A 25473-nucleotide genomic window follows, 5' to 3' on the forward strand; every position below is an offset into this window, starting at 1 on the left:
AAAACAAATAAGATGCAGCCAAGTGCAGGTGGACCTACTGTCAGTAAGTGACAATGGGTTTCCCCGGAAGACCCACATAGCAGTGATGTATACAAAGGCGACAAAATCTAAGATGTCATATGTTCCTCGTGTATCAACCAAATGCTTCAAAGTAACAAGCAGTTTAATAAGTCTCTGGCAAGGTTCATGAGCCCTGGCAAACCCTGGCAAATCTCTGCTGTTTCCACAAGATCTTCAAGTAAAGACCTAGTACAGTAACACCATAAAACCAGCTGTTGTCCATATGTTCTGTGTGGGGTGCTTCTTCAATCTCTGGATGGATGAAATTCCCCTCGAAGCATATCTATGCTGTGTTTCATATGTCTCACGGCCCATGACTCATTCCTGGCTTCTAAGACTGCCTCTCAACATCCAAACCCAATGTAAGCGTCTTTCACCCAGTTACCTGTTGGTTTTCCAGATGTGGATGGTCTCCGGGTCCATGATGTTGTGCTGCTGAGCCTGCTCATCCAACAAGTCGAAAAAGTATTTGACAGCTAGAGGTACAGGACGGCTGGTGCTGAGGATGGCAGTGAATAAATCATCCACAAACTTCTGCAGAGTGCCCTGAGACAGAGCAGAGAAAGCGACAGAGATAAATAAACCATGAAACAAAGAGGGGATGCTCTCTTTGAAGGGGCACTCCACAGATTATACACATGAAGCTAAGTTAAGGTGCATGTGTCATCTAACAGTTATGTAACATTTCCTGAGGCTCTGAACAAGCCCGCGTCTATTTTTTCCCATCCCAATGTCACAGGGGGTTTTCTCAATTTGGATTTAACTCTTTACCCATTGAAAGCCCAGAGGACTGACCCTTGAAGCACCTGTCTGAACTGAGCGGTTTCTGTCATATTTAATGAATAAGATTCTATATTAATGGTCCATGGGATAATGCACCATGGTGTTTGGTGCAAAAATATGAAACCGGCACACTGGGATGAATATGCAGGGGGTTCAATTAATGGAAGTTTCTATTTAACGAAATACATTTTTTTTCACAAAAAATTAAAAATAATAAAAAAAGCTACATGCTGTAAACCAGTGAGTTTGATGATGTCACAGGGGCTCTGACCATCTTCAGGTTATGTTTAATAGTGAAACAGTGAATTGTAGGAAATACAGGATCCCAAGTTTCTTGAGCTTTAAATCTAAAACTGAAAGTGCGTTATTTTGACCTCTAATGTACAGAATTTGACAAATAGATTTTTATTTTTGTTTTTTTGGGGACTTTTTAAAGTCTCCCATCATGGATGAATTATAAATTCTTGAAACAATTCTGCAATTAAGCAGCACAGGCATACATTGCAACTTATGAAATATACAGTTCGTTTATTTTGTCTGTTCAACTTATCCTCACTTCAATCATCTATTTTCTTAAACCTTTAATTAGCTCAGGGTCGCCAGGGAGATCACATGGAGTGAGAGGCATCAGTAATGCACCCGCGGTTACAGTATCACAGTGATAAGGAAAAAAGAAATCCTTTCTGGTTCTTCTTGTTTTTTGATGCATCAGTGTAGCAGCTCCTCACATGCACATTCAAGGTGTGCAGAGGTCCAAAGCTGGATGCTATTTGTGTAAAAGGGGTGGTTATATGCCAGAGTCGCTGACATGAAACTATGGAAACATGTTCAATTAAATATTAATGTAATAGCAACGGCAAAAACAAGCCAAATATTTATTCGACACTTGTCTTTCAGCATAATCCGACATGCATCTTAAATCCACTGTGCTTTTTGTTCCCAGTTTATTCATTGTTCATCATTACTACATAATGTCTTGGGTCAACATACATTACAAAGATAAATATTTCATGAGCTCTAAATAATTTAGACTCACGCTGGTTCCTAACTGACAAAGGTTTCTTTGTGAAAACGTGAGCTCAAAATAGCACCACGCCATAGTCACGAAGGCCACCATGTTCACATACTCAGTGTTGGCTGGCTCATAAGGAAAATATGGAACATGAGCAAATATGTTTTTCAATTATGTAATCTCTAAATGAAAAAACTTAGATTTGTTGGATTGGACCGAGTGTAGCAGGGTTTTGTGGCATCTCCAGTGTGAACACGTCTGTCATTTCTGCACATCACACCTTCATGCTGCTGACTCATTTCATATTTGTATATCAACTGTGGAGAATCCACAACAAAACCACTACATTTGGTGTTCCCAGCTGTTTACTCTGCTGCCTGGAGGCAACACAAACCTGAATAACACTCAGTAACACATTTTGTTTATGAAAAATAAAAAAAAAGGTATAAATACCATCTGATGTGTGTTCAATTTAAATATACAAAACCTATTAAGATATTAGTGAGTGACCACCACCTTGTTGGCCCCCATTCAGACCATGTGTTTTACCTTCATGGAGAGCAGGCGTGTGAGGTAGATCTCGGGGATCGCTTTGGCTCGCTCCCCGCCCTTCTCCCTCACACTACCTCTCCTGTGCTTGGGCAGCTCGGACTCCTCGCTGGCTTTTACCAGATGCCACAGTCTCACACCTCCTTCTTCCCCATCATCCAGCATAGGGGTCTCTGGTAGGAGGGGACAAACGGTTGGATGGGTAGGTGAGAAACAGGTCACTACATTTGAGCTGTTTGTCTTTGTTTCAAGTGTTTGTACGCTGTGAAAAACTGAGGTTTTTGTTCATTATTACAGCTTTTATTCCACCCACAAACTCATCTTCACACCTAAGTCACGGCCACTGTAAAATAGGATATGCATAAACAGTCAAACAGCGCCCTCCTCTGGTTATTTACACTCAGTTCATCTGCTCAGAGAACACGTCTGAATGAAGGTCGCCAACCATTGCCATTAGATGCAGTTGTCTACACACAGACAGCAACGTATAACCAAAATACCAACACAAGGGTAACAGCTCATAATGAACTCACTCTCTCCTGGCATGTAATCGTGGCTGTCGTGAAGGTGATGTTTGTTGTTTCTGGGAACAAGGGCCACCGTCGCTCCATCGGGGACCTGATTACACAGTCACATGACAACATTCACAATGTGGTTAAAACTGCTTCCAACATTTTAATGAGTTGAGGTGTGTGTGTGTGTGTGTGTGTGTGTGTGTGTGTGTGTGTGTGTGTGTGTGTGTGTGTGTGTGTGTGTGTGTGTGTGTATCAGTGTTTGTGTGATGTCAGCACTCACCTTGTAGTGCTGCAGTGTATTAAGGCGCTTCCATGAACCTTGCACTACTGATGTCAGGTCTTCATCTGATAGGATTAGGTGACCTGCAACACCTGCACGCCACTCTGAAGAGGGAAATGTTCAGGTAACCTTGAGCTTGTGCTTACAGCTGCAGAATTAAGACAGCAAACTTTGAGGATTGATAAAAACAAAAACCCTCAGGGACCACACATCCACAGATGTTATTTCCTGGGTTGAATCTGGTAGACCAGCTGGCAGCTTTGCTTGTTTAAAGGTGCACTGTGTAAAATGTCACAACTACACACCAGTGGACTGCAGAATGCAGTCAGCTGAATTTGGTTTTCTTACCCCTCACCAATTCAAATGCATGATCCTACCTACAGTGACTGTAATCTGTCACTGACTGCAGGCAGTGACAGATTACAGAGCAGACAAACATCTCTGGCCGCCAGTCTCCTGTTTCCCTCAACTGTCAATGTGTCCATGTCTATTTACTCTGGCGCAGGCTGTAAAATTTAAACAGATACGAGTTGATGAGCGAGTGACATTCACCTCTCAGAGACAGAGATACTGAGGAGTTGCTGACGATACACTGAACTTGTCTGTCAAATGGATCTAACACTGCTGACTTGAGTGTGTGAGAATGACTCAAACTGTTTATCAGATGGAAAGTGTGATTTTCAGGCCACTCGAGCTTAACATTAGCTGGAATAATATTATCCTATAACCAGCTATTGATGCTATTTAGTCGGGTGTCGTCAGCTGTTCGGAGACGGGAGGGTCAGATGTGTAATCTGCTGACAATATCAGGAATAAATTAGCATTATTGTTGCACATTTCTGTGTGTTAGAGCCCTGACGTCTGCTCAGGTGATGACATTTTATTAAGATGTCTGTAGCGTTGTCTCTTTCCTTCGGCTTTTCGCTTGTTTGGGGAAGAGGACTCCTCTGATGATGAAACAGGTATGGTCCTTCATAGCTTGAGTCCAAAGGTACAAACATTAAAGTGTTTTGACTTCTATGGCACATTAATACCTGCAAGTTCTCTTTTCCTCCACCTTTGATGTACTACGTAATGTGGCTGGTCACACGCATGAAACGTGTTTGTTGCAGTGGCGATGTCCATCTCGGCCATTGTATTCAAGATGGCAGAGCAATACGGCAGCTTCCACTCCTATTAATTTTTATGGATTAATTCTAGGTTTATCACAATGTATGAATTTGTTGGAAGATGTAATTATACACTGGTTTCTACAGATTTAGAAGTGATATCTTTTCAGCGGATGCGTTTTCACCTTTTACTTTTTTAAACCAGAACTGAGTGTTGTTTAGATGACTGGTGAGGTTGTTTAATGTTTAAATACTGACTCGATGACAGTTGTTTTGTTTTCTTTTATGCACTTCACACATAAAAACATCTGCATCTCTATAATTAAAATGTTCACATAAGAGAAGACTGAAACACAAGAAAGAGTTATGCTGTTGTGAAATGAATCTGACTCACCGAGATGTAACGAGTCGATGTGCGGCCGCTGAGAAAAAGATGTTCCCTTCCAGGTTTGTTCCAGAAGTTTCTCTTTCACTTGTGTGATGGTGTCGCAGTCCAGCACCTTAGCGGGAACCGTCTGCGCTGTGGTGCCGCCGCTGGCAGCTGCAGCTGGCATCACCACATTTAGAGTCTGGACACATGTACACAAATGCTGGTTATGGATAAAATGATAACACTGTAGGACACACAGCACTAAAGCAGAGTGTTTGAGTGTTCACTTGCGTGCAACCATCCACACTGGTTTGACTTTAAATTGTTTAAGCTTAAATCTTTACAGTTTGACGTTTACATTAATTTTAGTCATGTTTTATTTTAAAGATGTCAAAGTTATGTGAAAAGCACACCCCATTACTCAGTAGCTTGTAGAACCACCTTTAGCAGCAATAACATAAAATGTCATCAGTTTAAGCATTAAGACACGTTGTCCCACTCTCACATCAGGTCTTTGAGGTTAGCGAGCACTGTTCCATGCACCGCTCTCTCTTACGGCCCCATCTCAACTTCAATCAGGTTGATGTCTGGACTTCAACTAGGCTACTGCAACATCTTGATTCTTGTCTTTTTCATCCAATCTGTAGCTGATTTGCTGCTGCGTTTGGGAGCATTGTCCTGTCACATGACCCAATTTGACGTTCTTCTGGCAGGAATTCCAAATAAGCCAAACTTATTCATCCTTTTTCTAACTGTACTGTCATCAACTTTAAACTGAGGAGCTCTTGAATTTTGTTCAAGTTTGTCTGACCATTCTGACTTTGTGGTGAATTTCCTGATACACCCACTCCTGGTAAGACTTTGTATTGTTTTTATGCAACCCTGAATGCTCCAGACCAAAGTGACAAAAATCTGCTTTTATAAAGGTTCTCACGTGTTGATGACAAATTAATCATCAACACGTTGATGTGTAGGCATTTGATTAATCTCTTAATTCCTGTGGAAGCAGTAAGGACGTACTTAGCTTATTTGTTATTCAGTTAAATATCAGCATATGATAATAAACCAAACAGGAAAACATGGGTTTCTCCTTCGAACATTAACAATGCTGCAATCAAAGGACGTGTGTGTTCTAACCAGTGTGCGGTACTCCACGTCCTCTCGCAGGAGTCGGTTGTCGTTAAGTGTGTACTTGGCTTTTCCAGTCACAGCGTCCACAGGTCCCTTATCCACCTGGTGCTTTATTGCTCTGAACAGCATGTAGAAAGATTCCCCTGCTGATTCCTGGCCAGGCATGAAGAATTAATTCATTAAAGTGGTATTCCACACTTCTGATCAGTCACAATGGTTAGCGACATTTGATCTCCACTGATTTTCTGTGAAATGTGTTTTAAATACAGCGTGTCTGTTCCTCCTGTAATGAAGTGTTTTAATGTTATAATTCAACAACTGACAGCAGATTCATGCAGTGCTGCAGTTAGCACTCCTTCCTGCTTATTTGCAACATTTATTGGAGTATCTAATCATATGAAGATGAAGTTTTTAGCATCAAGCACTTGTGTGTTCCCATGGTATGATCTGTTATGTTACGCTATGGGTACTATTTAACGACACTGCTTGTTGAGGAACCATCAGGCCTCAAACTAAAGATTTAGATGGACTTGTTTTCTTGCTTAGTTTAACACCGGAGCCTCCCATTGCTCTTTAAAAAAGAAATTAAAGCCAGCTTTAATACTTTAATACTGTGAAGAGAATAGTACACACCATTGTGTGATTTTTTTTTATTCGTTTATTTTAGTCAAATTTGTTGCTTTATTTCTTAGAACAAGAATTATCTTCTTTTTTCAGAATCTTGTTTTTAACCATTTGAACATAAAAGGTTTTCTGATAAAACCCTAACACTGTATTTTAGAGGAAGATGAAGGGTAAACTCCACCAACTATACCCCTTAAAGGGTTAAAAAAAATTAAATAAGTCAAATTGAATTTTTTTTTTTTTTTTACAAAAAATATAAACTAATGAATATTTCTGATCACCTTATTGCCAAGACTGTGCTGTGCATTTCAAAGGGAAGAATTTTTAGCAGTTCTGTACCAAAGTTGTTAAAAATGACCTTGAAAGCACAATTTTAGCAGATTTTCCCCCTTTTCAGGTTCTTAAAACATTTTCCTGACATAAAAACTTCACAGTAAAGAGACAGTAAAAACGTTCTTTTTTATAACTTCAAATAACACTATAGTAGTAACTGATGTTCGTCATGTTTCACTTATGCTGGTGCCAGTATCTAGCCAGCTATTGTCTGGTCAACCTTAAAACAACTTACCCTCAGAAACGTGAAGAGACAAATGGACATCCAGTTTGTCAGCAGCTTCTCAACAACTGATTCAGTTCTGGGGAGAAAAAAAATAAAACACATGTAAATGATCCGTGGATGAAAAACATCTCCTACTCGCCAACTAGGACAGGTTAAAAAACGGCATCACCTCCTCAGCATCAGTTTGGGGTTCTTGGCCACATACTGTTCCACTAGATCATTGAGCAACGTCTTCAGGATGTCTGTGAAGTACTCGAGTTTACCGTGCAGAGCTACAGTCAGCAGAGAGGCCACGTAGGCCCGGTCCCTGGGGGAGAAGGTCCGCTGCACCTCGAGAGTGTGAATAAACTAGAAAAACAAATAAGGTGAGAATATGGAGTTACTTAATCTGTGTGGGAAAAATCCCCCTTGTTTCTGTCGAGACCAGGTAAACCTTGGCAGAATAGCTCTGTATCTCTAGTATGGGACCTCCCCATCCTTCTATTGCATGCACATAAGGCTGACATTGGAGAGTAGTAGCAGCAAAATAGAACCAACAATTCTGTGGGTTGCAAAGGGGCTTGCTTTGCAAATGTAGGCGGCATAAATAAATAAACACAGATTTAATAAAAAGCAGCTGTGGAGGCTTACCTTAGTGAGAAAAAGTTTACTGTTCAGCAGATTGGACAACTGAATCAGCCCTTGCTCAACCGTCTGCCTTCGACTCTCTGGAACATCCAGATCACGTCTCAGTGGGGACTCCTGGTGCCCCGGGAAGAAAATGCGCTCAGCATACGTTCGGTAATCCAGGAAGGGAATCCCAGAGCCCACCAAATCACTGGACATGTCCATCATCTCTGTCATCAAGTCTAAAAAAAAGAATAAAGGTCTTGGTTTAGTCTAACTTTAAGGAGATGTATTCTCTAAAAGTCCAGAAGAAAAAGAGGAAGTTACCTGTGAACTCCTTCTTACAGCGGTCTCTGACACTGGTCTCCAGGTTCTCCAGTTGGATCTGGACTTTCTTATAGTCCCTCATGGCCTGTTTGCTCTTTCTCCTGACCCACAAGCCATGATGAAAAGGCAATATTACAGCCAAAACCAACCAATATGTTGATCAAATGAGAAACTGATGCTCAGTGAATTGAACATGTTTACCTGTATATGAGCACTATGATGAGCACAATGAGAGCCACTATGGATGCTCCAACACCGACTCCCACCTGAGCCTCTAGAGGAAATGTAGACTGTGTCTGGCTGTCGTACTCGACTCTGCCCAGAGAAAAGTTCAGATTTCCCATTTTCACCTGAAAAGCAGGTGAAAAAGAACAAGTTTAACACTACAGCAAGAAATCCTAAGTCCTTACTATATGAACTAGAGAGGGTTCACTGAACTCAAATTCACAGTTCTTTGTATCATGTACTCACCGTAAACTCAGGCAGACTGTCCACGCCATCCTGCTTCTTCCTACCTTTCATCGAGGGCTGCTGAGCCGGTGGCTCGCAGTACAAGTGGCTGTGTGTCAGGGTCTTCACCGAACACAGGCCGTCACCTATCCAAGCCTCCACCTCGCGCTTGGACATGGCTCGATCTAGATGTTCTCCCTGGATTAAAAAAAAAAAAAAAACAGAGTACGACTTTTCTAAAGCAGCTCTGACAAAACACAACAGCATTTCATGTGTTTAGTCAGAAGAAACCCAGCCTCTGCGGAAAGGATGTAATTTCCCTCTTCTTCCACTCTCAGCTACAGCTTTCAATAAAATGTTATTATTATTTATATTTCATAGAAGGACATTCATATGATTTATTTCTCTATGTTCTTTGAAACCTGAACCTGAAGTGGAAAGACTTACTGAGGATAGGAGGTGGTCCTATTCAGACTTCTTAAAGCCTTTTATGTTATTTAAAGATGTAGTTGCATATTGTGCCCACAAGGAGGCAATGTATGCATACAGCGTATGGTCTGAGTGTGCCTTGAGAATGACTCCAGGCCACATGAAATAGAAAAACACATTATCTGCATTACTTTGTCAATCGCGATGATCGTTTATATGACTATTTTGATAGTGTGCAATTATTAAATGTGGGATTTATATGGGTGTTATCCAATTTCCTTTCCATATTTGGAGCATTCAGACAGCTCTTATCATGCCTGCAGTGCAGTGTACTTCCAGGTTGCTTCTCTCAGTTAGGGACCTTACTAAAGAAACTGACTGTTAAAACTTACCACACTGCTGAAAGTAGTACAGAAACAGGAAATGACAGACCTGTCACCAGAGAGTTTTGTCCATCTAACCACAACAACTACTTTTTCCATAAAGTGGCATGTTGTTGTGTTTTCTATTCATTGTTGGCGCGTTATTTTATTTTATTTTTTCAGACTGACTTCAACAACACTGTGAGACTGTTTGTTTAACACAGTCTTGAGCAGAAACAAAGCGGTGCCAGTTTATTTCGAGCTCGAGGTTCCTGTAACTCACCTCGACAGAGATGATGCTGCCGGGTTTGTGATGGTACGGCTTGCTGGGATCATTCTGGTTCAGCTTGTAGAGCGTGGGGTTGAGCTCATACTTGAAGGCTTCCTTACCCACGGTGTTGAAGTCAAAATGAAGGCTGTCCAACAGGAAGTGAACTTTGACCCTTGCATTAATGGCCTCTGGGCCCACGGCCGGGGTCGGGCACAAGATGAGGGAGGAGCTGTTCACCGTGCAGCGAGACTCGTACTGGAAGAGAGCACAGGGGAAGTGAAAAAGAAGATAATCCTTGGATGCATATTTTAAACAAAATCAGTGCAGTAAATAATCTTTTCTGTACAATCCCATGAAGACACCTGTTTGACACGGCAGAGCGTCCCCTCAGGGCAGTCCGCCTCTGGAACAATCCTCCTCCATCTCTTCAGCGGACCCTGGTGATCCTGTCCTCGGTTCAGGCTTCCTTCTTTCTTCTTAACCACACTTCTCCGCCTCCTGGGAGGGAGAGTATCACGAGGACTGAGGGTAACCCTCATTTTTGGCTCTTGGACCACATCCAGGTTCTGACCAGAAACTATGATGATTCTGCCTCCACTGTGGGGGAAAGCAGCAGGAAAGAAAATGAGTTCAGTGGATTTGTGTTAATTTAATATGTCTGTCGTCACTTTTACAATACTGCAATATTTAATACCGAATTGCTTAATACCTTACACATGCACTGATACAAGTGTAATTTGGAGGGCTAACCCAGCCTGGGGTGAGCCTACTCCAGCTGTCATTGGGTGAGAGGAGAGACAGAGCACACCCCGGCCACACTGACCGTCCATTACAGGGTTAACACAGAGTTACAGTCCTCTACTGGCCAGCAGATTGCTGTGAGGTGACTGTATTAATCTTGGATCACGGTTTGTTTTATAAACCATGTGTGTCCCTTTTCTATAGCTTTCTATAGGTTTGTTTCAATATGGAAACACTTTAGTTTCAGAGTCTAAAGAGAAACATATCTTTCTAAGCTCATCAAATAGATAATATGGATGATGAGCCATTTTATTGGTGATTTAATTAAATGGATTTAATAATATTAAAAGCATTTTACTTGACTTCATTACTGGACTAGATGTATACAGTTATATTTCACTAACGCACCTGAGAAAGCTTTTGGACGGAGCAGCCTTGGTGATGTTTGGGTTGGGGGTGTAATGATACACCGAGCCCTTCAGGTGGCGCTCTGCACCACCAAACCGCACAGTGATGCCGTGTTCTCCCGTCCTGTTGCTGCCTCGGGTCAGACAGCTGATGTGATCCTTCTGGATGTCGCGCCTGAGAAGAGGAACGCCTTTTAGATTTTAACCCACAAATCAAATCCTGCAGCATGAACAGGATTTATTCTGGAGGTGCTTACACATCACATGGTATTCCTCCAATTAGGACGCTGACTTCGTTCGGGTGTCCTGTCCTCAGTGCTTGGCCTGTGATGGTGAGAGAGGAGCCGCCTGCTTTGGGCCCTCTGTGGGGGAAGATGCTGCTTAGCACGGGATTCTGGAGAGAGAAGAGAGATAAAGCATGACATGCAAAGAATAAAAGTGTAATCGATAACTCGATACTGAGATGAAGATTTATAGGGAAGATAAAAAGAAAGGCCAGGGCATTCTGGGAAACACTGGTAGTCTGCCTGATGGCCGTTGAGGGTAGCAATTCATTTGCTTGTCATTTGCAAAGATGGTAGACTTAATTAAGTCTACCATCAGGGCTTCAGTCCTTCTTCTGCTATGTAAATAAGCAGATGCGCTCCTACTGTATTGTATTGCAGTCTCTTTCTTGCATTTCAAACACACTTTGAGGCCTTATTAAGAAAATCCATGTGGGAGCTGAGGTTTCCGTAATAGGCCAGATTTCTGTTGTGAGAAGGCTTCTTTCTTCTCTCACAAACACCAGCAGTTGTGGACAATTCTTCCTAATGCCGCACTCGAGTGCTGACACATCGCAGCCTCATCACTTTCTCCAAACGAGGTGTTTTGAAAAATACCAGGGGACCCCCCGCTCCCGCCCATCTCGGTCAGGTCTGGGTCCGTCTGCTTTGGTCCACACCCCAGGGCGATTAGCGTGTTCTTGCATGTGCAACTGGAGCAAACTCAGGGGGAATCACAGCAGAGTTCAAACTAAATAACTGCTGCCTGTGATCTGGGTGTGAAATGCCCCTGAGATGGCCTGGTTTTGTTTGGTTTTTTTAAATGCTTGTTTAATTGCTTGTAGATTGCAGCACTGTGTTGCAGCAGTTTCTGCAGATAAGAAGGGTGTTTATGGACACAAACATTTAACATCACCTATGAGTATAACCCAGTTTTCCTCATAAGTGATCTTGGCAGCTAGATTTCTCCACAAAGAAAAGCAATGTCTTATCTGATTCTCACATATGCAGACCGTGTGTGTGTGTGCGTGTGTGTGTGTGTGTGTGCGCACGAGTGCGTGTGTGGGTCCGTGTGTGTGTGATAAGAGAGACAAAAAGTGAACAAGTCTGCTTAGCATTTCACCGTGTGTAACGCCTGAGTAACCCGACTTGTTTGAATTTAAGAACATTGCTGAACTGCTATACCGTTACATCATTACATCAGTATGTAGTTACAGCTCTACTGCTATGAATAGAACTGTTACTGCTGTAAACTTCATTTTGATTATAACAGTTCATCCAGAAAGCTCACATTTAACTGACAGATTAATGGTGCCTATGTTGGCCTAGGACACGCACGGGAAAAAGATTTTTGATCTCAAGATGTTAAAATAGAACAGAACAGAATTTAGGTGTCTAGCTTCTGAGCCAATCAGAGGATCGTGCAAAAGAAAGACATTAGTGAGCGATGCATAAATATTCCCCCTTTTACCGAGGCCGACAGGTGGATGCTGAAGGTGATGGAGGGGTTGAAAGAGCAGGTACTGCAGGCATGTCAGAGAGAAAATCTGTAGATAGATAAAAACAGACTGCCAAATTGGGAGGTTACATGATGAAAGGTATGCGAGTGTGTGAGGAAGTGCAGCTGGATGTGCCTGCCTGAGCTTCACACTGTTGTTCATATACATTGACATCATGAGAATATGTAGACACATAAGTACAATACAGTCAGGAAGGCTGACTGATACAGTGCCTGAGCCACTATAAACCCAACAGTGGTTCTCAGGAAACAATTCCTTTTAATTTGCATCTTTATACCTTTTGTCAAATTTGTTACTTTGTTACGTTTGTTACTTTGTTAAGTTCCCATTTTAAGTTCAAACTTCTGAAATGTTTCATTTTATTCACATTTTTAGTGCATTATTTCTTTCCTTTTGACCCGTTTATGGTAGCTGGGTAATATGAATTTGGAGCCCTCTCTAGTGTGAACAGGCTTCTTTCTGAACAGTTTGGGGTTGACTCAACACTGTACAAGCAACTCTAAATAACCGAAATGGACACCAATTAAGATAAATGATAACAGAAAAAACGTTCAATTTATTAAACACAGAACAAACAGGCTGCTGACTGAGCCAGCCTCAGCCTCTTAATTGTGGACTTCATCCTTTGTTATTCTCGTAGCTTGCGGCACATATCTTTGCAAGGCCTTTCTCCTAAAATCTCTCTTTAGCATTGCTGTTTCTTGAACATGTGTGCATACACACAACCTAATGTATTATTATATTTTGTTTTGTTTTGTTCTCCTTTTGTCCCTCTTTTGCAAATGCTGGCTTTTGGACTAAACAATTCAATTCAATTTTATTTATATAGCGCCAAATCACAACAACAGTTGCCTTAAGGCGCTTTATATTGTAAGGTAGACCCTACAATAATACATACAGAGAAAACACTAACTATCATATGACCCCCTATGAGCAAGCACTTTGGCAACAGTGGGAAGGAAAAACTCCCTTTCAAAAGGAAGAAACCTCCGACAGAACCAGGCTCAGGGACGGGCGGCCATCTGCCGCGACCAGTTGGGGTGAGAGAAGGAAGACAGGAAAAACAGATTTGTACACACACATACTTCAATCATTTTACAGTTTAATGTAAACACACTGATGGCTGCTTAATTTACCTGGAAGTGGAACTTCCGAGCTGACAGCCCGAGTCCTCCTCCCCTCACTTTGACTGAGGCCTGGCCATTCTTCTCCCCTCCACTGCTTGTAGTTTCGCATACTATCCTACACAACAGAGTCACAGAACTGTCACAAAGGGAGTATGGTACATAAAAGAACTGTGTACACACAGATGTGCCCCTGACTTGCCTTGAGGAGACTTCATATCTGCTGTGGATCACATTGCAAGGAACACCTGCTACTGTGACTGAGCCCTGGATGTCTTCAGCTCTCTGACCGAGGTTGGAGCCTGAAATGGTCACCACTGTCCCTCCCTCGACAGGACCGGATTCCGGATCCAGCTGAAACACAAGAGCAAAGTGAATATTGTGTGTGATCAAAACTGATATGTCTCAGTGGCCAAGATAGGAGGACAGAAATGAGGAACCAGCGGGGACATAAGGATGTACTCATGGTTCAATATGATTGACCCATATGTACTGGTTCTTCAGCTGGAGTTACTGTCATTTACTTCATCTGATTACCTCACAGTGAAACCCTGAGCATAGAAAAGGGACTAATGTCACCATAAAGCAATGTAATGAATTAAAACTTCTTTTTTTTTTTTATCTCCTTGAAGCAAGAATTGTTGCTGGGGGGGCAGGGCAAAGATAGGGGAAACACTGGCTCTAAACTTTACCAGTAGAGCCAGCATGAACTGTGTCAACAGCAGAAGGTGAGCACGCACAGATTCACATGAGCAACATAACAACAACAATAAAAGTGGGGCTCATCAGACTGTTGGATATATGTGGGGGGTTTTAACATCAGTTGTTATCTTGTACATTATTTTGAATCCAAATGGAAGAAATGAAATGATGAGGGTTTGGAGTCTGCTTTAATGCACAGGTGTTGTGAGCAAGCACCTCTCAACATACTGTGAGGAACGTAGATATTTGCCTTTAATGGCATAAAATGATAAGATTATGACACAGTAAATTTGTTTCTCTAGGCATCTGCTGAAGGTGGACATTATCTGTGTGCTCACCTTAAATCTGATTTCAACTTTGATTTTATGATAAAAAAAAATCAAAAATAGTAGAGGGGTTTGCATTTCCGTGTGATCCTGGGAGCCATTGTTTCTGGGGCATTAGCCACTGGTATGGTCTCCCACTGGCAAAACGAGCGATTCGGAAAACACAAATGAAGAGGAAGATTTGCAGCTCAACCACCTTGCCCGGAAGCAAGAAAATGGGAACCTGTCCTGGAACCCAGCTTGGGAAGGGAACTTGAAGGCAAGTGTCTGCTGATCAGGCCTGTGTCCATGGGGCTTAATCAGGCATGCTTGAAAATATAACATAGATCAGGCACCTTCGACATCAGGTGGAGGTCCATATATAAGTCATATTTCATGGTCATGAAATATAGGTAATGAGTGAAAGAGTGCAGTCATGAATACAAGCAGATAAAATGAGATCAAAAGGGGTCAGCCTTAGAGGTAGGGTGAGGAGTTGGAGTAGAGCCATTGCTCCTGCATATCGAAAGCAGCCAGTTTGGGTGGTTTCAGCGTCTGGTTTGCATGCCAGTGCCAATGGTCTGGTTCTTATACAGCGCTTTTCTACTCTACCTGAGCACTCAAAGCGCTTTATATAACTAATTCATTCATCCAATCACTTTTTCTAAGCTGTTAAGTGCTTATTCATACACATTCACACTCCGATAGATGCATCAGAGAGCAACATGGGGTTAGTATCTTGCCCAAGGATATTTGGCATGCAGACTGGAGGAGCCTGGGATTGAACCACCAACATTCCGGTTAGTATCTGACCTGCTCTACCACCTGAGCTACACCCCATGCCTCCTGGGAGCCTCCTTTGGAGTTTTTTTAGGGATCAGATCACGTGAAAGGAGACACTATACATGAGAGTATATATGAGAGATTATATGTAGTCTAGTCTGGGAAATGTGTCCATAGAACAGTTCATTCTAAGATCCCCCAGGAAGAACTGGAAAGTGTGGCTGGAAGAGAGTCTAAAACAGCCTGGTTAGCCTGCTGCCATCATAATCCAGCTTCAGATAAGTAGAAACCAATGAATGGACATTGTTAGTTATGTTAGTTTTATGTTTCTGTGAAGGTTCTCAGTCATCCAGGTCATCGTAGTCAAAGGAGTTTGCAAAGAAAAGCATCTGGACTTCTTTAAGTTGCTTGAAGACACTTCACCTCTCATCCGAGAAGCTTCTTCAGTTCTAAGGTCAAATGGTGGGGAGTCCCAGATTTAAACCTAGTGGGAGTATCCCCCCAAAGAGGGACAAAAGGACCCCCTGATGATCCTCTAATCGCCTGAGCCAAGGTGTGAAAATGGGTGTGGGTCCCAATCAGCCAGGGTTTCGGGTGAGCTCATTGTGAAACCTGGCCCCACCTTATCATGCGAATTCCTGAGGTCAGATGGCCCAGGATGTGAGTGGGCGTTAAGGCGTCTGGGGAGGGAACTCAAAACTGGATTATAGATGGCAGACAGTTGGTGTCGTAAACCACCGCCTCTGTTCAAAGATGGACGCTCACAGTGGACATAGATGGCCTCTTTCACTCCTCTTTCAAACCATCTGTCCTCTCTGTCCAAAATGTGAACATTGGCATCCTCGAAAGAGTGACCTTTATCCTTAAGATGCAGATGGACTGCTGAGTCTTGTCCTGTGGAGGTGGCTCTTCTATGTTGTGCCATACGCTTGTGAAGTGGCTGTTTGGTCTCTCCAATGTAGAGGTCTGGGCATTCCTCGCTGCACTGTACAGCATACACCACGTTGTTAAGTTTGTGTTTTGGAGTTTTGTCTTTCGGGTGAACCAGTTTTTGTCTGAGCGTGTTGCTGGGTCTGAAATGCATTAGTTTTATGTTATATGAGAGTTAACAAAGCCCCATGTGTGACGAAAGACTTTTTGTTTTTCCTTTCACCCCTACTTTCTTAATGAAAGTGAGTAAAGTGTTGGAAAGAAAGTAGAAATATCTTACAAAGTGGATGACTGGTGCTGGGCAGGTTTGCTTGATCTCATCGGTGCAGGAGTCTTTGTACACACAGCGAGAATTGCTGGCCCCACCACACCAAACGCAGCCATACTTGGGGTCAGCTGTGCGACACCGGCTGCAGTCTGACCGCCCCACCGAACAATTGAACAGAGTCACTGAAGCAAAAGAGGGTATAAAGTAAACAGAGAGCACTATAGTAGTAAATATGAAATGAATGCACTATACACAAAACTACTGTATTCTAAACAACAGTTGTCTATACTGCAACTATGCACAGCTATGCAAACCCACCATACAGATCCTCAGCGCTGTCAATGAGGAAGTTGTTTTTTCTCCTCACATTGATTGTGGTTGGGTATTCCTCCAGCGAGACTGAGTACAGATACTGAAACAAGACGAGCAGTCAAAAAGAATAATGTGTACAAGCTCGTGTGATGCAAACCATGTGCACAGCTGTTACAGCGTACGTCCAGTTATCTGGTTGAGAGCTAATGAAGCTCACTGATGCAAAAACAGGCTTCGTTCAGCACATGTCCCTCGTTTATTGGTGTAACATAGGACTAGTTGTAATGTTGGCTGTGCTAAACAGGTTATCATTAATAAATAAGTATTTATAAATCATCATTTAAAGGCAGCTTTTTACTGAAACTGGTGTACAAACACACACAGGACGTTTACTCAGTTACACTGAGACAGACAATCAGAGTAGTTATCAGTCTTTCAGACTTGCAGTAATCTGACCTGATGCGGTTGGCAGGTGATAAAGAAGACTGATGGCTTTGCAGTATCCGGCTGCACTGAGGCATCCACTACCACCGACTTATTCTCAATGTCCAGTATACACTCGTAGTTTAAATCTTCATCCTGAATGTACAGAGTGGACCCACAAATACATTCCAAAATAAACACATTATTAACGTATCTGTCCTGGTATCAACACAAAAGAGTTTCTAAAAGTGTTTTTGACTGACAACGTGAAACAAATCTCAATGTTAAAATATGTAACAGAGAATATATGTTGAGATTTAAGGATGAGACAAACCTGAAACAGGTTTAGGTATTGTCCCACCAGAGTGATCTTCCGCTCCACATTGACAGGGAGAAGAGGAGAATCCTGAACTTTCTCCACACACGGGCATTCCTGAGGACACGGTAAAATCATTTACACATACAGACAATACAGCCATTTATAGACCTGCACGTGCATCCTGCCCTCAACTTTTAATATTACGCAGGCACCTGCTCATTTCTTTTTTCTTTCACTGAACAATATATAAGAACTAAAATCTTGAGGGTTAATAAATCCTACTAAATCCTCCAGCTCTGGACATTTTTTGTTTGTTTGTTTGTTTTTTAAAAGTTCATATTTTTTACTCTGATTTGGACAAATTTGATATAGACAATGGGCAAAAGGTAGCATGGGACAAGCCACATTCTATTTCCATCCACCAAACTAAGAACGACCCCACTAAATTGTCCATTTAAAAAATAAGATGGTGCCCTTACTATAGGTAATGATGTGTATTATGTATAAGAATTCTGTTCATCTTTGAAATACAAGCTGTCAAAGAAAGGTAAATCCCACAAAAAATGTTGCTGTCCTTGAAAAAATGCAAACAAAATGTAAAACTAAGAGAAACAAAAAGACGATAACCAACACAAAGACATGTCCCACAATGAAACATAAGATGTATGAGTAAAGCACAGGGAGGGACGCTTAGCTTGTAGCACTGTAATATCATGCTAGTGCATAACAGCTATGATATGATGATAGACAATCCACTGAACCTCAAAAAAATTGCAGTAATGTCAGTCATTGCTGGTTTGGCACCCTTTGCAAACCATTTAGAGTAAAGCTTTAAACTTAAACTTGGGGTGGCTGTAACTCAGGCGGTAGAGCAGGTCACCTACTAACTGGAAGGTTTGTGGTTCGATCCTAGTCTGTTAGGAAAAACTTAGAAAAAAAGTGCTTGTGCGAATGGGTGAATGCACAAGTTGTGTAAAGCAGCGGTCCCCAACCCCCGGGCCTCGGACCGGTACCGGTCCGTGAGTCGTTTGGTACCGGGCCGCGAGAGTTGAGGCTCAGGTGTGAAATGTATGGTTTTCAGGGTTTTTATCGGTTTTCAGCGTTATTTTGTTATCGTTTTTATCGTTAACTCGGTTTTCCTGGGTCTTTTCACGTGTGTTATGAATAAATCTTATTTTTTTCGGTACCGGTACTAGTACAGCTAGTCTGGCACTCAGATTAGCCCGTTAAGGTATTGCTGTACTTAACAGCAGTTAAGATGTGCTAGAAATGGATTTCTCATGTGTGTACATAGCTACGCATACCCTTATTATCTAGGATTTTTTTTTTAAGTCAATGCAGAGTGACAAAAACTGCAATTCCTGGAGTAGCCACTAGAAGCCAGCTATAAAACAAGTTGACCCTTCTTGACCCTTAAAACTCATTTTAGAATAACAAACTATTAAACAGCAAGTATACAGCCTGCTATAAAGATAGATGGACAGTTTCCACCTCTGTAATGAGTATAGCGTGGGCTTTTCCTTGTATAAGTTGTCCGTATAAGGCTTTAGGTTTTGTGTGTGTTGACACTGCTATGGCCACAACTGCTCTTATTTGAGTCACTGAATGAGATCTCTTCACCATGTTTATGTTCTAACATTTTAATAGAATCATCTGACAATTAATTATAGCTTACTTGGTCATAGACCAAGGCATTCATGCTGCAGCTTTAGTAAATGAACTTTTTGTGCTAAGGGAGTCTGTTAATTAGCACTAATCATCAGCGTTGCACCTGTACACACACACACACACACACACACCTTTCTAACCAAGCTAGCTACAGTTGGCTGACAGCTCTTTTCTCAAGATCTTCTGGTGGTAGTAAAAATGCTAATATTGAGGCTTTAATAGACAGAAATCAGTGAGTATGAGCAACTTAAGCTGTTTTTCATCTGTCTGCTCAGCTAAGCAAACTGCCAGATACGTGTAGCTTCACGGCGCATGGCACTGATCTTTTTCACCCGTCAACAGGAGACAAATAAGCCTATTCCCCTAAATGTATATTGATTTAAGTGGTTCCTTTTGGTGACTTGTGACAGTAGTTCTTTTTCTGGCTTTGGCACTCACCAGAAAATAAGAGTCAATTGTAGAATCAGATTGGGAGTTCTCTCCAGAATCAAAGCTGAGGTCAATAGCCGTTTCAGGTGATTGTGTCAATACAAATGTCGGAATGACAGATGAACTTGTTGAAACCACCTCAATCTCTGGGTTCGTCGACCTGTTCAGCCACAGTGGTGAGTCATTCTCTTGAGTTTTGGCCGGAAGAACACCTTCTTTGGAATCTCTTGGGTCTGATAAAAGGATTACTTCGCTAGAAGCGCTCGTGCTCATTTCAGAGGAAGATCCACCAGATGGTTCAAAAGAATGAGAGTCTGTGTGGTGACTAGTGCTGCTGGGTAATGTAGTGACTGTGTGTCTTTGTGTGATATTTAAGCTATCAGTGAGCTGATCCTTTGAAAAACCTCTGGTAGGTCCATCAGTACCCTTTGTTGTTCTTCCCACATCGGAGAAGCCTATGGTGGTGACCTCAGTGTGCTCCGTAGGGACCCGGGTGGAGGTCCTGACAGAGGGAGAAGTTGTAGGGAGGCCAATAGGTGTGATGGATTCAGCATTGGGGGTTGTTGGTGGCATTACTTTGATTGTAGTGGTGGGGACAGCTGTAGTGGTGGAAGCAGATGTCTCTGTGGGTGGTGGCTGTGTTGTTGCAGTAGTTGTTGTTGTAGCAGTCGGGACAGTAGGAGGTGGAGGGGTCAGTTTTCTGCTGGGTGTTGGTGTGGTGGGGGTTGGAGGTTTGAACTTGACGATGAGGAAACACAAGTGAATAAGCAAAGGGGGGAGGGGGAGGAGAAAGGAAAAGAAGCATGGGGAAGACAAATTAGGATAAAACAGAAGGTGAAAGCAAAAAAACATTAAGGAGTAACTTATGAGTAACATAAAAACATTCATGGTAAAACAAAAAATAGAACAGGGACAGTAAATAAAAAAATAAACAGAACTACAACAAACAACAGAAAATGCATGCAAAAATTGGTATGTGTGGTGCGAAAAGCAGTATGATAAATGCTCATAAAACAAACAACGCTCTTAGGCTATCCGTTTCCCCTTATAGAATCTATATACACAGCACAGTTAAAAGCCCTCTGTGTGTCGTGCAGACTCACATTTTGGTTGTAGATAGTCACTCCTTCGGTGCAGACATGCTTATGTGTGCAGACATGCTGGTGGATACACCAGTTACACCCCCAACGACTGCTGATACACCCTTGGCATCTGGGAGAGAACACAGCAATGTTAAAAAAAACATGATCGCAATCTCTGAAAAGGCTGTTATGACAACAATCAGACTCTTTCAGATGACCCGTCGCTACATTACACTTACTATACAAACAAACAAAATAATCATTGTAACTGAAACATATAAAAATTATTATGAATTTTTCCAAGCAATTCCTATGGAAATATCGGGTTAGGGCTATTTCTGTGACCGTGCAGACTTCACTGAAAAATTTCTGTTACAATGCACCAACCAAACAAGTGGCCCAGATGGTGGACTTCAAAGAAGTATACCAGGAATATCTACTTGGTGTGTCCAGTTGTCCATGTCCGTATCCACAACAGGGTTAATTAAGCCAAAGTGCTAACAATTGAGACTCAGACACCTAATGTGCAAACAGGCATTCTTACTGCAGTAACAAGCTGGAAACACCTTACTAGCATCTAATGCATTTCGCCAAATTAGATTTAATAATGTGAGTGTGTGTACGCATGTGTCTTGGTTAGAGAGGTACTCACGGCCTGCGTCCAGACAGCTGCTGCACCAAGCTGCAGTTGTAGAAGGTGAATTCTGTCTCTGCTACCGTGACATTTATGAAGCGCAGCGATAAGGTAACCATTACAAACTCTGCAACAAGTAAGCCAGGACACGTTAGCTTCAAGTTGACTGATCAATAAATCAAAAATGTGCACCGACTAACTACATACAAATTCTTTGAAATTCTCAGTGAGTGACTGGAGGAGGATGGAGCGCACACCTATTGATATTATTTGAGGGCAGCCTCAACTTTGCTTTTACAAAGAGAATAGTAAGTAAAACCTTCTGAATATATGTCATGTATCTTTGTCATCTGACACTAGCTATTGTTTGCACTTTAGAAGTAGCTTTCACATTCTCACTTAGAAACAAATATATGCAAGTTGTGAATCAGTCCAAAAACACTCCAGCCACTATTTATATGAGTTACATGAGTGGATGCAACACCCACCATCTCCATGGCTAATGGGGGGCAGACTGCTGGCATCAGGGGTGGAGCATATCACACCAGCAGTAGTGAGCAAGGCCGGTGTTTCTGTATCCTGGAAGAAGCAAGAGTAGGCCTCGCCTTGTTTTAGACTGGGTAGGCCTTCTACTGACACTGTAATCTACATAGGGAAGGACAGTATGAAGAAAGAAAGGAGGAAAAGAGACAAAGAGGGCATTTGATTAAAGTAAATGGTTACTTTTTAACTCTACCCACTGAGGGTTTAATTCAAGAACTGGAAACAACAAAGTAATCTTGTGCTTCGATCTGCTGCCCCTTTCCCCCTGTATTACATCAGTTTCCTCTCCACGGCTGATATTGTAGAGGCTGAGGTGCTGGATACTGAGACACTGCTGTGTCTGGTTGAAACTCCACAACCAGTGACCCTGCTCAGATCCTCGCTGGCACTCCCACCGCTGACCACAGCTGAAAAATGTTACATGTAAAATCATGAACATCGGAAAATCGGATAAGACCAGAAAAGAGAATCATGGCCACAGTAAAGATGCATTTACATCTCCCTATATCTTAAAGGAAAATTAAGATGATAATAATAATAATAATACATTTCTTACCGTCCCTCCAGGACACACCAGCCACAATAGGGGTCTCTGGCAGACAGACAGGACTGACAGTCTAAGTGATCCCCACATTCTGCCACTGGACGTTTCTCTACCTGAAATGAAGAGAGAAAGAGGAAGTAAGGCTAAACTAGTGAGGTGATTAAAGTAGATAACAGTGGTACTAATGTGTAACAGACTGCCATATCCTATGAAGTCTTTAGAAGCCTCTAAAAATAAGTAAGTAAAGTGAACCAATCTTTTTTTATATAAAATCTTCAGCTTCAAATAAAGCAAAAATTGTTTATATGTGAACATGGATAATCATGAGTAAGTCAGTAATCTTGTGGTAAAATCTGAATGCTTTTTATAGGCATAAGGCTTTACAAAGACTTTAACTTGCATCAGAGTCCCTGGGAACTCATCTAACTGACAACCACAATGTAATAACTTGGACTTGATAATTGGTTTATTGCATTACTGTGGCAAATACTGAAGAGGTTGTCTTTGGTTTTTAATGTGATAATTGCTTTGCTTTAGTGAAAATGGAAATAAAGACAAATTATGGCAAAATGACATAAAATATTTTTTTAAATATTTAGTTAGCTATACATGTAATCTTTAGCTAGTTAGTTTGAATGTTATACTCAATATTTGTTTCAGTTTATAAAGACAATAAAACTGTCATTAGATTTCCTTTTTATTCACATCAGACTAATAAAGATAGCTAAGTCGCTCATTCCAAAATAAATCTGCCATACTTACCAACAAATACGAAGCGAGATATTTAATCTCTAGCTCTCTAATTTGAGCTTCAAATTTAACTATGTTTGTCTCAGTAACTATAATAACAGTGTTATGGCCCTTTGTATTTCCTGTTTCTTCAAACCAGACCAATATGAGTCAGTAGTTAGCTCGGCTGACTAGCTAACAAATATTTACACTGGCTGCTCGCCTACAAACATCTACTGGACATTTAATTCAGTTCAATCCAATTTCACTATTTATTTATATAGCAACAAATCACAACAACAGCTGCCTCAAGGCGCTTAATATTGTAAGTTAATGACCCTACAATAATACAGCTAAACTTAATCTAACTAGATATTCAGGCACTAAAGATAGTATTACTTTTTGTTATATTCCCTATTTATTGACACAAGGCTGATGCTGTCCTGTGTGTTTATATTTATGCACTTTTTTAACTTAATGCAGAAAAAGATGCTAATGCTATCTTTGTCACACATTACTATGAAAAAGGAACTTTAGATATTACATATTTACATATTGTCTTTTATCCCTTTTATTGTTGGCATTGGCTAACCACATAATTTTTTTTCTAACTACCAGAAAATGAACTTCACTTTTCGCATGCAAGTATACCAGCAGTCTCGTGACAAATGCGATGTATATGAGGAAACTGGACTTGCCTCAGATGTGTATGCTAAATGTAACTTGATCTGCTGTGCTACATTCAGGTGCTCCGTGGTGTCGGACTGACACAATCAATTTTGTGTATAGACTTGCAGTTTCCCCAAGTCCATTTATCAGCATCTATAGCTACCCACACACACTCTGTAGGGAGTGTGCCAACACAATGGAGGCCACTTTCTCTGATCAATACCATTGTTAAAAGCGACCTTACACCTCCTGCAGACTGTTGTAAAACTCACAGTGGGGTTAGTGACCTTTGACCTCAACAGCCAGCTGGCCTCAGTGTTTTCTTTTACTCTTTGGCTTATATTCTGTTATCCTCTTTTATTAGTGAGAGAGAAACAGCTTGAGGAAGAAGCAAAGCCTGAAAAACTCTGACAAACAATAAATAGTGTTGACGATGGATTACAATCCATGTTCAGTCTCGTGTATGGAGACATCTGGTTGAGTGGTTGAATGGGGATACTCAGTCAAAAAAAAAAAAGCCCTGCAGCTGTTGAACATTTGGACTTAAAATATGGGAAACCTAAAACTATCCTAAAGTGTTTATAATTCATTGTAAACTTACCGTGGTTTTGGTCATGATGTAGATATGTCCTCCATTCTGATCCAACAAAAGGTCACTGTTAATGGGAGAGTTGGGGTGGATCGTTGTGTTCTCGTATACCTCCACAGTGCCATCTCGGCCAAGATAAACCTGGACGTTTATAGCAGAAAAGCACAAGACATAGAATTTGTGGTATACATGACGTAGCAAATATCAGTCCAACTCGATTTGAATTTCCAGGACAGAAAGGATGAGCGTGATCTATTCCCCTCACTGCAGGACTAAACTGAGACAGGCAAAAAAATAAAAGACAAAACGAATACCTTCTTCAGCTTACAACTCAAACACAAATCAAATCAGACTTGCAAAGGATCACAGCAGAAGTGGGCATGAATGTGATTATGACACAGTCAAATCTAATATGAAGTACAGGAAGACACCTCTGGCTTAAGCAATTCCCAGGCATTCAAACTCTCATGTTACTTCATGTTAATGAGATCACTGTGGACAGAATGGAGAATCAGTTATCCCATTAAGAGGATGCACTCAACACATAATGGCATGGGAAGCTGCTTTGTAATGCTCTGTGACTTTGGAACATTAAAGAGATGTGTCCATCATAGAAACTTTTTTTTTAAGCTGAAAATGGGAGGCCATCTTCTGGAAACAGCTAGCTAGGAGCAACAACCTGACTCTACCCTGCTGCTCCTTAACAGTAAACCAATGTTTAATTAAATGTTCCTCCATTATTTTTCATTTTACTATTGCTGGGATTAAAAAAAAAACACTTCTTCCAGGATAGTGACCAACACCATCCCGTTTTGACTTTTATTTTGAAACTTCTGACATAAACCAATTCAGGAACACCACTGCTCTTCCACTTGCTCATTCAAAACAAGGAAGTTAATCATCAAGACATCCAGGTGGCTTGTATCTCCACTAGAGATGGCACGATACCACTTTTTTATGTCCGATACCGATACCGATATCATAAATTTGGATATCTGCCGATACCGATATTAATCCGATATAGTGTGTTTTTTAATCAATAAAACTGTTTT

General features: G+C 41.5%; 1 protein-coding gene across 2 annotated transcripts in view; it reads right to left on the reverse strand.

Annotated features, from left to right (window-relative positions):
• plxnb1a (plexin b1a) overlaps window positions 1-25473 on the reverse strand; it is a 76192-nt gene that overhangs the window by 8543 nt on the left and 42176 nt on the right. The window contains exons 6-34 of one of the 2 annotated variants that reach the window (XM_063463455.1): window positions 24434-24562; window positions 22447-22547; window positions 22165-22297; window positions 21836-21992; window positions 21366-21474; window positions 20735-20843; window positions 19641-20369; window positions 17550-17648; window positions 17249-17371; window positions 16799-16892; window positions 16493-16662; window positions 13695-13846; window positions 13505-13610; window positions 10843-10979; window positions 10587-10760; window positions 9800-10034; window positions 9450-9692; window positions 8397-8573; window positions 8127-8275; window positions 7926-8026; window positions 7623-7840; window positions 7162-7340; window positions 7002-7068; window positions 5816-5962; window positions 4703-4877; window positions 3200-3303; window positions 2938-3022; window positions 2405-2577; window positions 446-606 (exon numbers count right to left, since the gene is read on the reverse strand). In XM_063463455.1, the coding sequence (XP_063319525.1) occupies window positions 446-606; window positions 2405-2577; window positions 2938-3022; window positions 3200-3303; window positions 4703-4877; window positions 5816-5962; window positions 7002-7068; window positions 7162-7340; window positions 7623-7840; window positions 7926-8026; window positions 8127-8275; window positions 8397-8573; window positions 9450-9692; window positions 9800-10034; window positions 10587-10760; window positions 10843-10979; window positions 13505-13610; window positions 13695-13846; window positions 16493-16662; window positions 16799-16892; window positions 17249-17371; window positions 17550-17648; window positions 19641-20369; window positions 20735-20843; window positions 21366-21474; window positions 21836-21992; window positions 22165-22297; window positions 22447-22547; window positions 24434-24562 (4736 nt within the window). The remainder of the gene's footprint in view (window positions 1-445; window positions 607-2404; window positions 2578-2937; window positions 3023-3199; window positions 3304-4702; window positions 4878-5815; window positions 5963-7001; window positions 7069-7161; window positions 7341-7622; window positions 7841-7925; window positions 8027-8126; window positions 8276-8396; window positions 8574-9449; window positions 9693-9799; window positions 10035-10586; window positions 10761-10842; window positions 10980-13504; window positions 13611-13694; window positions 13847-16492; window positions 16663-16798; window positions 16893-17248; window positions 17372-17549; window positions 17649-19640; window positions 20370-20734; window positions 20844-21365; window positions 21475-21835; window positions 21993-22164; window positions 22298-22446; window positions 22548-24433; window positions 24563-25473) is intronic. The other variant, XM_063463456.1, reaches the window with a different exon arrangement.

Source organism: Pelmatolapia mariae, linkage group LG20, assembly GCF_036321145.2.
Source record: "Pelmatolapia mariae isolate MD_Pm_ZW linkage group LG20, Pm_UMD_F_2, whole genome shotgun sequence".
In the NCBI taxonomy this organism is placed as follows: Eukaryota; Metazoa; Chordata; class Actinopteri; order Cichliformes; family Cichlidae; genus Pelmatolapia; species Pelmatolapia mariae.